The following is a 15,164-nucleotide window of genomic DNA, read 5'->3' on the forward strand; positions in this document are numbered from 1 at the left end:
GTGTGTCCCTTTACAATTGTAGTTTAAAAACAGCTTTTCTTATTGTTGTAGAGAGGCAGCCAGCAATTAGAAATGCAAAGGACCTCCTGCTTTTGCCTAGCTCAGCTGAAGAATGGAATGATTGCTTGCATGACTGTCTCTCTACAACAGTAAGAAAAGGAATTTTTTTTTAAACTGTGATTTTACAGAGATGCATTTTCCCATGCTCCATTCCTTCTCATTTGCAGTGGCCATTCGTTTCAAATCCGTGTATTAAAAATCAGTGTATAACAAGGTTGGACCCGTATATACATTTTGGACCTGTAGAAACATTTGGTTGGACTTGTAGAAACATTTTGAATATTCAAAAGAGCATTCTGTAATGCTAGTGCACCACAGCATCCTGTATTTATCTATTATCTTGCAGTTTCATTATATTAGGTCTTCTATTTGAGACTTCTGATTAGAATTTAAATCAATTGGTTCAATTTCCAAGCTCTCTTTTAAATTCATAGAATCATAGAGTTGGAAGCGACCTAACAGGTCATCTAGTCCAACCCCCTGCCTTAGGCAGGAAATCCTCTTAGAGCATCTCCAACGGGTGCTTGTCGAGCCTCTGCTTGAAGAAGAGTCCACCACCTCTTTCAGCAATCTGTTCCACTACCCTGACCATCAGGAATTTTTTCCAGATATCTAATCAAAATCTCCTCTTTTGCAGTTTATACCATTTTGTTCTAGTTATATTTATTATAACAAGATTGGTTGGTTGGTGGACACAAACTAGCCAAACTGAAATTCTGACTTATTTCAACAAGAGATTTAATCATGCACTTAAAGTGAACAAAGTAGGACTTACTTCTGAGTAGACCTGGTTAGGATTGTGTCCTCAGACAGATTATTAAGTTAAATTAAATAGGAAATGAAAATGTAGATCTGATTTTCAGTTTCCTGACTGTTTTCAAAGCAGGTTCAGAATTAATAATACATATCTATAAATGGTAGAACTGGACATACTCCATGAAGAGGTCAACATGGCCCAGAGTGCAATGGAACATGGATTAACAGAGTGAAATGAAATATGGAACTGAAATATGAAGTGAAATATTGGTTAATTAGATCCTGTTGCTTACATCCTGTTACATTGCCCTTCACTGTCTTCCTAAGTCTGTGATGCTCCACAATCCTGAATGTGAAGCCAAAGATACACATAGCCTTAATACACATAGCCCTGTCTCTTTCACGAACCACCAAAAATTGGGTTGTGACACACTGGTGTGTCTCAGACTCACAGCTTGGGAACCACTGTCCTAGTCCTTATTGGGCTAAAATCTGCAGTTGCTGCTCCTCTGATTCGGTGTGCTTTGTGTTTATATGTGGTGAACCTGTCTCTTGCCTTTGATCAAAGTCTTGATATTTCCTGAATCTCTTCCCCGAACCTGGATCCTTGAATCTCTACAATGTAATTTCACACTAAACTTTAAACTATTTCTTTAAACTATTTGTTAGCAACTTTTCTGTACTCAAAATGGTGAACAAAACCAAAAAAATACGGGCCTCTAATTCTTATTAGCAGTTACCAACACAGACTGGAACAATATAGACTTGGCGCTTTTTGAGGTTGGAGAAATTGTTCTGATGCCCAACATGAAGGGGCTGAAGCTATCTGGTCCAGTAACAACTTTCTTTGCTGGTCAAAATAATATTTACACAATTGCTTAAGAACATCAACATTTATTTATAACATGATACAAAAGAAATGAGATATGAACATTTGCATTTGAACAATAGTAAGTGGCTTCTTATACTTACATCGGTTGTGCTCATTGTATAATATATACACAATGAACATAATTACATTTGTACACAAACTGGGAACTGAATACCTGCTTATTGCTGTACATACCCTATTCCAATGCAGAAAGAACCCAGTACCTAAAATCCCTACCCTTCATTTTTTTTTAAAAAGAGAAAAGTAAACACTAACATTCATGTAAATGTTGACAACAGTATGGCAGTAATTGACACTGCTACTTGATCAAGAAATAATTACACATCATAGGGCACACTTTAACTTGGTAATAATAAAAAAGAAAATGGCATCTTTTAAATAGAGAATAAAACATTTACAAATCAAAAAAAGGTGAAAATACATGATCCATTTTTAAAAGCTTAAATGAGATTTAAGTGGTAATCTGTAAAAGTAACCAATGAAGAAGTCTAAAAAGGAAGTACAAACTTAAGACCTTACACTAGAGAAAACCCAGAAGTGAAGGTTTTGATTGTAGGCCGCACGTTAAAAAAGAATCCTTAGTTATGTGGATGGAAATTCTACGGCAGCAGGCTGGTGTCAGAACAATCTCCAAATCATTTAAGGGTACCGTTGGGACATTTAAAGCTCTCTTGGAATAAACATTTTCCATGAAGTGATAAAAACTATGCTCTGTGGCCAAAAGCATCAAAACTATGAATTTCATAGATTTCATAAAATTCACTGTACAATATTCTCTTCTTTCCATAGGTCCATTTTGTAAGTCAGCCGTGAATTGTTTCAGCAGAAGCTGGGAGAGCTGAAAAGAAAGATGGAGGTTTCTGTTTATCTCCAGTATTCCCTGAAAGACACAGACATCATTTTCTGTAATCAGGCAAAGAACAGAACATGAACCTTCAGGGAGCTGCAATTATTCAGATGGAATTGATAAGCAGTGAAAATACTAAGGTAAAGGGGAAACTTTCCATAAGTAGTTATGAGGGGGGGGGGGGAAGATATGAAAAGAAGCAAATTTAGGCAACCTAACAGTATTTCAAAGTACCATGGAACATGTTGATAATATACTGTGCATGGTCTAAAGCAGTGGTTCCCAAACCCTTTTGACTGGTGGCTTCCTTGACCTACTGGGCCACTGGTAGCAGCACCCCATAGAGTTATAAGCCTATATAATGTATAGTGCAGAAGTTTCTTTGCAAGGATTCCACAGCTCCTCTGGCTGGTTTCCAAGCTCAGTTTGAGAACCACTGGTCTAAAGTCAAGCCTAAAGTTCAAAGTCATAGCACCATCCAAGCTGTAAGAAGTTAAACAGGATCACAATCACTCTGAAGAAAAGTATTCTTCAGAAAATAGCCAGAAGGAAGGAAGCCACAACAATAAAGGCAAATTATCCCTTATGCCAGTGATTTTCAACCTTTTTCATCTTCACAACACACTGACAAGGTACTAATATCGTCAAGGCACACCATTCTTTTTTTGTTAATTGACAAAAAACACCATGCTGTTGGTGGGGGGCTCACATCCCCAATGGCCTTACTAATAAATGTAAACTCCTGGGGCACACCAGTGCACAGTGGTTGAAAATGGCTGCCTCATGCAAAGTAGAGACCTTTATTTTCCATCTTCTAGGTTCTGGGAAGAAGCTTTGCTTCAGCCTTTCCTTGTACAGAAATGATTCAAACCCCTTGATCACTTTCTAATAATTTCCTTTCCCTAATATGTAATTTGCCCTTTGCACACCTTCCACATACTAAGCTGATATTTCCATTAAGAACTATCCACCATAACTCTAAGATCTTTTTTCTTTCTGCGTTAAGACAAAGCCAGTTCAGATCCCATAGGTATTTCTGCAATGTTGATCATTTTTGACTCAATGTGCATCACTTTACACTTGCTTACATTAACTCTCATTTGCTATTCATTCATTCAATTTTCAAGGGATCCTTTTGGAACTTTTCAAAATGTGCTTGGGTTTAACCACGCTGAGTATCTTCGTGCTATAAGCATTGCTCACTCTGACTCCATTTCTGATCACGTTTCTTTCATTTATTTGTATACTGCCTTTCATCTATGTACGTATAAATTAACCACAACGAAGTGGTCAGGTTTTCTCCTCTACAGCATGCAGATGCTAGCGCAACCTTTGGCTGTCACCTGCTCTTCTTCACAGCAGCTCTAAGCAGCAGCAAGGGCTGGGTGGACAAACTGGCAACAGTCCTCACCCAATCCCAGGTTGCTAGCTTCCTGCTTAACTAGTTACTAATCCAAGACTGTCTCACTGACTGATGCGAAGCTTACTCAAGAGCATTTGATGAAGAACACTTCAAACATTTTCAGGAAGTTCAAGCAGATAATATCTACTGGATCACCCCATCCCACATGCTGACACTCTCAAAGAGCTTTAGAAGACTGGCAGGCAGGATTTCCCTTTGTGGCACTGATTCTTTGTCAGCAATGCTTAATAATTATGTTTTCCATAAATAATTATGTTCAGTGCTACAGATTGCCAGCAACAGTAAGAACGATGTTTCAGCTAACATATTACACAAGGCTGACTTCCGAAGTCTGTGCAGAAACAGAAGTGAACGCAAAATACAACTGCTAGATTAGTTACTGGGACAGGCATTTGGAAAACCACCTCAGTACTTCAGGAATGTCACTATTTCCAGCACATATCCAAACACCACTAAGTGCTGATGCTCACTACTTGGTTTAAGACCAGGTTTCCTGAATGATGTTCTACTCCCCACATCAAACTGCTCATGTGCTGAGACAGTAATTGAAATCCCTTCTATGGTGAGACAATGGCCTGCTTTCCAAAGTGACTGGTGACCACAAAGAAGGCAATTTTGATGGTGGTGTCTTAAGTATGAATTCCATGCTCAAGGATGCTCACTTGGTGCCTACACTTTCATCCTCCCACTGTGAGACATGTGACATTTTTCCTTGGGTTTTTAAACATCTAATGAATTGCTGGATCTTAATACTGTGACACTTAATTGCTTTTCTGTTTATTGTGCTTTCATTGTGTTATTTTTCTAGTTGTAAACTGCCATTGGAATTGTCAATTGAAACAAAAATATTCTGAACAAAGAATTTATATAGATACATTTGAAAGAACTTGCTGTACAACAACCAGAAATCATAATCTCTCTTCTAAAACAGACAATATCTGATTTATAATGTTCTGTATTAGGTATCCTTTACAGCACTCTTTAATACTTGTTTCGTATCTGAGTTCACAAAAGCTAACTAACTGTAAGTACAGAAACCATTAAATCAAGGCTCTCTCTGTGTAACAATATTTAACCAATATGAACCCACGCTGGACTGGTTAATTATTTTTTTTTTCAGAGGTCATTGGCTCAACATTATCCACCTCATTCCAAAAGCCCTGGACACATTTACCAAGCTGGAGGAAGGGAGTATGCCCAGGGCTGGAATATGATATTTTCCTGTTCCCCAAATAGGAGGACATTGGATTAGAGATGGGTAGACACTCCCTTTTCCAAGGCCTATTGATGTTTCAATTATTTACCTGCACAGAAACTGAAGTGTTACATTGGATCAGTGCTTTTATCAGTGGTATTTCACAGATTACAGCTGGGATTTGGTCCCACTGCTAAGGGAACCACCTGGCACTGCCCTGACTTGCCTGAACATAGTGGAAGCAGAATAGCTAGGGCAGTGCTGCACTAGAGGGCAAGATGCAAGTGTGCAGTTTCTGGCCATTCAGAAGAGACGGTTTAGGAATGAAACAGAATGAAATCTCAACAGTGGGCAGGCTGACCACTAGCATGAATAGCTGCCATCTCTGAAGGGACCTGCAAAAGGTGGTACTTGTACTCACACACACAGGTTGTAAATTCCTGCTTTGGAGAACCTAACTTCCACCCCAGCAGCACATAAGGGTGGTAGAGGTCTCTAAAATGTGGATGCCTCCTGATGACAACATTGGTCTCTGTCAGAAGTTTTTTTTAGTGGGGGGAAGGGGGAATGTCTCTTTGGAAAAGTCTTCTGGAAGGCCCTCTTATGCATGTGTCTAAGGTGTGGGTGGAGGATGCATAGGAGAGCCTTCTTGGTGGCAGCCCTCTCACTATAAAATGTCATTCTGTGGATGAATTGTGATGCCTCCCAATTTTCATTTTGGCAACAACACAAGACATATTGCTTCCACAAAGCCTTCTCTGATTATGTTCATGCTGTATTTTTGCTCTCTCCTGCTCTACTTTTTTGATATATATTTTTTTTAGTTCTTGTGCTTTCAAATTCTTATTAGCTGCCTTGGGTCTTTTTGAGAAGAGGCTGGAGACAATTAAAAAAAATAAAGTTTATACTGCTTGTTAGGTTTAGTTTTCTTTCAAACATTTTATTTTTACATTCTCATTTAAAATGAATAAACTGCAGTACATGCTATTAAGATGCATCTGATAGTCTACAGGTAAGAAATCAAACCTGCTGTTGCTGCATTTCCTTTTGAAGTCTGTGCTGGCATCTCAAACAAAGGCATAGTCTCCTCCTGTTCTTGAATGCTGGCTTCTTCGCTTTCTTCTGGGCTGCTTTCAGGTTTGTGGTTTACAACCGGGGTTTCATTCTTCAGGCTGGGGAGACAAAAAAGATCTAAGTGTGGTGTTTCTTCTAAATTCTACTTAGATATTGCTTACCACTGCAATAAAAGTCCACAACACAAAAATACTGTAACATACAGAACCATGTAATCCAATCTTGAAATCTATGCTTTTTATTTTATTGGCGCAAGGGAGGCAGAGTCAGTAATTGCTTTCCACTTGTGCATTTCTACATCAAAGATACGTTTCAGAAGTCCAAAGAAATCAGATTAGATCTTTTTCCATTTTGTTCATCCTGTGTCCGATTAAAGCAGAGTGCTTAAAAATAGCAGAGGCAAAATAACTAACATTAAGTCGCTTCAGCATGTGCCCTCTGCACATGCTGAGGAATGGGAGTGAGGGAGGTTGAATGATGAATGAATGAATTCTGCTAACAAAGTAAACATTTGTACCCCACTTTTCTAAAGACCCAAGATGATGTACAATCCTAATAAAACAACCTCACAATACAAAAGCTCAAAGCTCAGCACATATTCACACAAAGGAGAGCATTGGTCAAGAGAAATCACCACAAGTCCCATTTGCTAAAATTCAGGTCACCCGAGCCTGAGTGAACCCACCTCCTCCCCCCAGCAGCTCACCATCCACTTGCTCTGCTGCCTCCCCCCAGTCAGTGGCATAGCTAAGGCATCTATCTGCTACCTGGGGTCAAAGAAGATTTTGCAGCCCCCCTACATGACAAAATCAAATCTAATTAAGTAAACAAATAAAAAGATATTCATTCCATGCTGTATTATAACAACATCTCACTGGCACTCAGAAAAATCAGTCTCATAGGTCAGTGGAGTTAAAGAAATCCACTTTTTGTTCCATATAGGCAGTTGTGTTCTCATTTTCCGGTTAACTAGCTATAACTTTTGATAGAATACAAATATTCCAGTGCAGTTTGTTGCATTGCATTCCACATTAAATTACCTTTCCAATGATATATTATTTTTACAATTTTGGTCACTAGAGTCAAGTTCAGCTTGTTGCCCCCCTTGATGCCCGGTGCAACTGCGACCCCTTAGCTACGCCACTGGTGTGAGGTGCTGTACCCAGAAGGGAAAAAGTAGCTGCTTCCCAGACCCACAAAAGTAGTGCTTGATGGGTCAATATGGACTTCTTTGGATCTTAGTTCTGGTTTTGGTATACTGGAAGTGGGAGGAATTTGATAAACTCAGTATAGTTTTCTTTAAAAGATGTCAATGCATTGTACAAGGCACAATGCATTGTATGGTATTCTTGAGGATCTGTGGGGTTGTCTATGACACTGTCATTGCATCGTTCACTGACATTGCATGGTCAGGGTGGCACAGAGTGCAACAACAAGCCTGCCCCCCCCATGCTTTCTCCTCTTGCATTCAGCATTTGCCTGCAGTGACAAACCATGTGGGTAGGTTCCACCCTGCCTTAAAGAGAACAAACAGCATCAGACAAACACTGAATGCCTCAAGGATGGGGTTTCAAGACATTTCAGCAAGGGAACAGAGCTTGCACTCTTTCTCTCCCCCCCCCCCCGGTTCAGAACAAACGCAAGTCAAGACTGAACGGGACTACCATATGGTAATATTTTTGCTATGAATTATAAATGGATTTGACAATTGGTAATCACCTTCTGCAAGTGAAAGGGGGTGGATACTGGGAGGAACTGGAGCACTGTCTATGTTGGCAATTATGCTGCTACTACTAAGTAAGCTTTTCTTTACCTGATGTCAGCATCTTCTGCCTTTTCATTTGACTTTTTAGCTGCCTCACTGGGATTCCCCTCTTTTTGCTGTAACTCATCTGGTGCCAGCTGACCTTCACTTTTTGGTAACTGGGAAAGGATAAAAAAGTAAATCAAAATATCAATAATTTATGATAATGAGTAGAAGTGGGTAGCAGATAAACATTTTGGTTTTAATCACTGTGATTCTGTAATTACCACCTACTTAAGTTCTTACTATTTAAGTCAATTTCATTCTTAAACCAGCAAATGGTTTCAAATTAATTTTAACCATCAGAACTTTGTCTTGCCTTCCCACCACCCTTCCACCGATCTTTATTAACGGACAATAACTGGAAAGCAACACTCATTAGCTTGAATGTTTGCTTTCCAACAACAAACTACATTCAAGAGGTTTTTAAAAACATTGCCAAAACTGTAGGTATGAACTAAGTAAATTCTAATTCTGACCTTGGAGTGGGTTTAAAAAAAAAAAAAAATTCAATATATTCAGGTTTTAGTCCCTGAAAATCTGTGCCAATCCCTTCCTGCTATAGGGAGAAACCAATACCTGTGTAATAAAATCAGCATTATGTTCATTTGTGTGATCATTGTCTTTCTGCCAGGGCGTGTCTTCTGCACAGTTCTGATGGCTTTGACCCACATCATTCATTCTAATGGCATAGTCTAATTCCTTGGTAATGCACATGAAATCATCCTTCCTTTGGTTCTGCAGAATAAGTTTGAAATACTGTGAACAAGAAAACTAACAGGACCATTAGAAAGACAGATACTAGTCAGGAATTACTGTAGACAGTTTTCTAAATAATTGTACTTATTCAAATGTGAACAATATATGTGTACTGTGATGGTCTATTTGCATGTACTATAAGAATATTCCTCTGTGCAAGTGGATAGTCACTACATGGCAAGTACTTGGAAGAGATCTTTACCAAGGAGCACTGATCCAGGAACACTTAAAACAAACATTTGGTCCTTCCTAATGTTTCACCATCAGTAGTGATCTAGATACTCAGGAGCTCCATCAAAACCCAGAGAGAAAGGTGAGTACAGGAGCAGGAGGTTTGTTGGAAGCCTGTCAAGAGTCTCTTTCTCCTCATACAGCTGAGATTAGCAGAGGTCAATGCCAAAAGAAATAGTTCAGTGTTAAAACTTCCTGCTACTATGCCAGTGCAACATTTCCTTCACCTTCATACAAAGGAAGGCTCCACCAACTTAAAGGCAGAGAAACTAGTTTATGGTTGACTATCAGAAGCTCTATCTTCAATGCTTGCTTCATGCCTTTATACAACCCTACTATGAAATTTCTTCAGGAATAATCCCACAGCATTAATCTCATTCTGATGCAGCTTTTATCTGTCAACAGTTGTGTTAGTGAAATGAAACTAAATGTGTGGCATACCTGAGACAACTTAAAAGGGTTCTCTCGGACAAGGGAGGGGCTCTGTGAAGGGGACAGATCCGAGATACCAATAAGATTCAGTCCTTTTTTCCTCTCTCTCAGACAGGCCTGTTGGTGTCTCTTTATTCTTTCCATCTGCTCCTCCACAGTCATTCGAGGGCGAGTGCTTTCTGCCAAGCATAACTGCTCCACTGCGCTTCTTGGCCTTTCCTTGATAGGAAAGAAAATGCATTGTAAAAAATGTACTTCCAAAAAGGAAGCAGGGTTTGCAGGGCACATTTCTACTGCACTGTTGCAATTGTGCTATTCTTAACACTAAAGTTGGCACTAATTGCAACAACACTACTAACTGCAGAGAGCATGGAGTTGTAAAGTTTAAATCACAACCAAGGATCTGTTTCATGTAGTAGTGCAACCACAATGCAAAGAAACCCACAGATCTAGTCACAGTCACAGTAAAGAACCTGAAACAGCCTTGCACAACTGGAACCTGATTGCCAAAATAATGCTGATCAGTCTGCAATGATGCAGCATAAAACATTATTCAACTGGTTCTTTTCTCATCACTTGAAATCCTGCTATGAAAATTTCTGCCAAATGTTGTGTGTGACATTACATTTGTGCAGTTCTACATTACAGTTCATTGTGGCTACAATACCTTTAAGATGCTGAGGGGTGGGGGGAGAGAGGAGGCATTTGTACTTGTTAAAGAAATGATAGGTTCTTAAGTTTACCACAGTGGGTCAGCTGCATCTTTTCTGTAAGGTTTGGAGGGTGTTCATATGCTGGTGCATAGGTAGTGAACATGCTACTAAGAGTAGCACTTAACTCAGAATCTTTTTTTTGGGGGGGGGGGAGAGGGAGAAGAGGATATTTACTGCCCATTTTCAGATAACCACTGTGCAAACGTCCACCAGACATTATGGCAACACTTAGCTGACCCATAAATCAGACTTTTTCTGTGTAGCAGAAGTGATTCTGTTATCTGGGCAGGAGGTCTGGTCTAGAGCATAGAGCCTCCGTTTGCCTGAAGATAACATCTGCAGGTCGCCAGTTCAAGGCCACCAGCACCATGAATGGTGAGACCTTGAAGCAGCTGACAAGCTGAGCCAAGTTATTCCACCTGCTCTTTGGTGTGAGCGAAGAAGCGTCTTGGCTGCCCTCCATGTGAGAGATGAAGGAGCTGCTTCTCAGCTTGCGTGGGAGGAAACTGGAGGCCAGAATGTGATACCAGAACAGAAAGATTCATCTGAAATGTTGTGGTTCTTGAAAGATAGAACCTTTCTTCAATTGTAAAAATTCCTACGGGGATTTAGAACAGCCTGCCTATGTAAACCGCCTTGAATAAAGTCTGAGGAGAAATCTGATGACCAAGAAAGGTGGTATATAAATACCTGTATTATTATTATTATCTCTCTACTTTTGCCATGAACATATTCACTCCTATTGAATTTTGTGCCAAGAACCTTACATGCTGTCTGTTACAACTTTGAATAGTGGTGGGTTTTGCAGACATAGTAGTGCCTCACTTCTGCACTGGATGACAACCTGGGTCAGAATATCACGCTAACATTCAAACCAAGACAGCAAGAAATACAATGTAAAGGTTTTTAATACCGTTCTCAGGTCTATCTTCTTTGTTTTCCTTAACGTCACATAAGAAGCTATTGTTGAAGATTCTGGAGTTGGTGACTTTGTTCTGGGAGGCACAACTCCAATGGGGAAATGGGAGCCTATAAAACAGAATGCATTAAGTGTTATACAACCATCAAATGTAAAGCATACCTGAGGCAAAGAAACGTTTATTCTTGAAGGTATCAGACTTCAAGCGGGGAGGCTTTTCAGGATAGGGGAGGGCAGGGGAAGGTGGGAAGGGTGGGCTGGTGGTGGATCAGGGACAATGGCAGAAGCTGTAGCCAAATCTTAATCCCCTCTGGAGCCACGGAGCAGATTCAAGGAGACCCATTGGGGCAAGTAGAGTTCTACATGGGGTAAGGTTAAGAAAAACTCAAACTTTATTTATCCATTTCTACTCTGCCTAACGTAACATGCCTAACAAGAGTAAAAAGCACTTCCTGTATCAAAGAAATATGCCTAGACCACCTCCTCTGTTCTCAAACCAGCACAGGTGAAACTGGACCTATAAAAAAATGAATCAGATCCTATTCTTTGCTTTGTATACTTTGATCTGAAAAAATTTATCACTCCAATTGGGAAATGGGTACACCTGCCACTGACAGATGTCAGAATATCCATACCTTAAGTTTATGATAAGGCAGGCAGGTCTGTCTGCTGTCACCACTGAGACTCAATTTTTTATTTAAAAATAGAGAAGGGAATTTAATTACTGGCTTTCCTGTAAGATATTCCTTCTTCACTTTTGGGCAGATAAGGTGAAATTATTTCTCTCTAGTTTACGTTAATGGAAATGAAGAGCTACTTAAATGAGAGCCCAATCCTATGTGCCATAAGGGATGTTTGCAGGACTTACAGCCAACCAAGCACCAGAGCTAGCCCAGCGCCAGCAGGTGCTGGGTTAGTGCTGAGGGATAGGTGGTGCTCTGCCGCTCAGCAGTTGCCTGAACTGCTGGGCAGTGGAGAAGTAGATGGGGGCATGGGGGGGAGGTGGGGAGAAGGTGGGCAGGGAGGAGGTGTGGCAGGTAGAGGAAGTGGGGCAGGTGGAGGGTGAGACTGGTGGAGTTCAGCTCCACTGGATCCTAAGCTCCATGTCAGGCTGCGTCGCCCGACACAGAGCTCTTTGATTCTGTACCAGCCCAAGGATTGCCACAGAATCAAGTACCCCATTGCGGGGCTACTTTCCTTATCCGGTGGAAGAAGTTGCTGGTGGCTGCCTGGTTATGCGCTGGATGCAGTAGCAGTCATTTTTGGTGCTGTGGCAGTGCCATACTCCAGGCAGTTCAGGATTGGGCTGTCAGTAAATAGTTAAACAGAAGAAACCAACTACCCAGCACTGCTTTGTTTTTGGCATCTCTCAGGTTTTCCTGCTTGATACTTTGAAAGCTTTGATGACATGTCTGTGATTTGTTGAACATCAAGGTTGCTTGAATGTAATTAGCAGCACACACATTCACCGCTTGAAGTCCCATAATCTCTTAAACTACATTAATAGGATTTACTCTGAGCTTTAAAGCTTTTTACTTCCTTCATCACAAATGGATGCAAGGACAATCATCTTATTAAAGAGACAATTCTGGTTTTGAAAGCACTTTCACACATACCTGATTTATCTGTGATCTAGACCAGGAGCACACAGAGTGGGGACATTAGCAAAATTAATGCAATGGGTTTCAACATTTCTGAAGGGAACAGCTTGCTATAAAGTATGATTGTTTCAGAAAATGACCCCCAAATAGATAAAGAGTCATACACTGTGCAATCCCCTGCTCCAAGACATTATATCCCCAGCTATCTGCTCTTTCGCCCCCTTTAAAACGCTACCTCTAAAGCAGTCATTTTCAACCTCTTTTAGCTCGCGGCACACTGACAAGGCACTAAAATTGTCAAGGCACACTACCAGTTTTTTACTTACATTAAATTACTACATTACAGTTAATCTTGAATTAATAAAATTAATACAATTAAATCATTACATGACAAAAACAATTGACAAGAAGCATGGAGAGGGAAGTATATGTGGTTTCTGAAAAGGAGGGAAAATTCTATGTTCAAATTCTTATCAAAAGTGCCAGAAAGTGTTGGCAAAGACAGGGCAGGTTGATCACATAGTGGAGAATGTGGGTGAGGGGTAGTGAGGAGAGATGACTGAAACAAGTGCAGGATTAAACTGGGGGTGGGGGAGAGACAGAGAGAATGTGAGGCAGTGATTCTGTATCTTTGGAAGGTGCTGACAAGTGAGGGGAAGGGACAGTAAGAGAGTTGCTAACTGTGATTGTGAGATTTGGGGGGGGGGATATTCCTGGGCAAGGGGGTGGGGTGGGGGAGAAGAGGAGAGAGAAGTGCCAATTGCCTGCTTGTGTATTTGAGAAAAAAGAGTGCAACCAAAAGCCCAATCCTATGCCTGTCTGCTCAGAAGTAAGCACCATTATAGTCAATGGGGCTTACTTCCAGCTAAGTGTGAATGGGTAGCACCCCCAAAGCCCAATCCTATGCATGCCTGCTCAGAAGTAAGCCCCATTATAGTCAATGGGCTTATTTCCAGGTGAGTGTGGATAGGATAGCACACCCAGAGCCCAATCCTATGCATGCCTGCTCAGAAGAAAGCACCATTATAGTCAATGGGGCTTATTTCCAGGTGAGTGTGGATGGGATAGCACCCCCAGAGCCCAATCCTATGCATGCCTGCTCAGAAGTAAGCCCCATTATAGTCAATTACTCCCAGGAAAGTGTGGATAGGATTGTGGCCCAGCGCCCTTCCTCTAAAAGCCCCAAAGTGCAGGGAGGGTTGCTTTGGGGAGTTGCAGGCAAACTGGCAAGGAAAAGGGACTTTCAGGGACCCTGAAACCTCAGGTTGGGGGCCTCAGCAGACTCACTTGCTAGCTCTGCTTGCCTGCTTCTGGCTCCCTCTTCTCACTCACTCCACAGCTCCCACCTCCTGGTTCCTCCAGGCTTCTCTTGTTGGCCAGTCAGCATGCAGGCAGGCAACAACCTCCTTGTGCCCAACCCTATGCATGTCTACTCAGAAGTAAGCCCCATAGTAGCCAACGGGGCTTACTCCCAGGAAAGTGAGGATCAGGTTGCAGCCTGAGTCCTGCTCAGTAGCAGGCGCAAGCTCCAAGCGGACTCTTCAGCTGCTGCATGCTACCAGCCCCTTCCTTGGCTGCTCCCTGCCCTGCCATGGGAGGCTCAAAGCAGCCGCTTCTCCTGCATGCGAGCATGCAGCTGCTGCCTGCCTCCTCTGATCCTGCGGCACACCTGAGACAGTCACAGCCTCAGCTGTGAAAACCGCTGCTCTAAAGGATGACATCACAGCAACCCACGTTGGCTGGTTCATGCCGAGTTGGTCATACAATGAGAAGTTCTTCCTAATGTTTAGCCTATACCTCCCAAATGGGCTAACACTCACTGCTTTTTTGTTTTTCTCCAGTTGGTATGTCCTAGAAATTACTTGTCCTGGGTGGACTTGATTTGCTAAAACTAGAAGAAAGGAAAACGGTGTGCTCACATGCAGAAATGCTCACATGCATTCTCTAAACTGAAATACACAAATGATAAACCAATCAAATAAATAACTGGACTAAAGTCCAGCTCACACATGCAATATTGACATGGAAAGTCAACTGATATTTTCCATGTGGAAATTGGTTTTGCCTTTTCTCTCTTGCATTTCTGACAATTTGTACCACACCAATGCAAAGTTACTAAATATGAGGTTCTGACGGCATGCTGGAAAACACTAAATCTGAGTGGGAGATTTGTGGGAGGGGCTCCACAAAAGCAGCTTGTCACACAGTTCAGTCTCCACATAGCTGTTTTTCAAGTGGCTTAGTATACTATCTGTATATGTAGACTGAGCCAAAGGTACTCAAAATGTGCCTTGTGGACATATAAAAGTAGTACAGTGGCTAGGATGCCATCAGAAGGTCAGAAGCCGAGGCACCAACTTCTACTCCACCATGATGCTCAACACATAATCTTGAGCAACCCACTGTTTCTCAAAATTTTGCCTACTGCATGGGTGCTGTGAAGACATGATAAGAAAAG

The 15,164-nt window shown here is 41.3% G+C and overlaps 1 protein-coding gene across 9 annotated transcripts in view; it reads right to left on the minus strand.

The window, feature by feature from the left end:
* Positions 1-1,742: 1,742 nt before the first annotated feature.
* Positions 1,743-15,164, minus strand: part of PLEKHA5 (pleckstrin homology domain containing A5) — a 239,741-nt gene continuing 226,319 nt past the window's right edge. For 8 of the 9 annotated variants that reach the window (XM_066633193.1, XM_066633191.1, XM_066633189.1 and 5 more), the window contains 6 exons: positions 11,100-11,215; positions 9,483-9,692; positions 8,631-8,789; positions 8,061-8,170; positions 6,200-6,345; positions 1,743-2,588 (listed from right to left, as the gene is read on the minus strand). In XM_066633193.1, the coding sequence (XP_066489290.1) occupies positions 2,512-2,588; positions 6,200-6,345; positions 8,061-8,170; positions 8,631-8,789; positions 9,483-9,692; positions 11,100-11,215 (818 nt within the window). In that variant the 3' untranslated portion in view covers positions 1,743-2,511. The remainder of the gene's footprint in view (positions 2,589-6,199; positions 6,346-8,060; positions 8,171-8,630; positions 8,790-9,482; positions 9,693-11,099; positions 11,216-15,164) is intronic. The other variant, XM_066633187.1, reaches the window with a different exon arrangement.

Source organism: Tiliqua scincoides, chromosome 7 (genome assembly GCF_035046505.1).
Source record: "Tiliqua scincoides isolate rTilSci1 chromosome 7, rTilSci1.hap2, whole genome shotgun sequence".
Lineage (NCBI taxonomy): Eukaryota > Metazoa > Chordata > Lepidosauria > Squamata > Scincidae > Tiliqua > Tiliqua scincoides.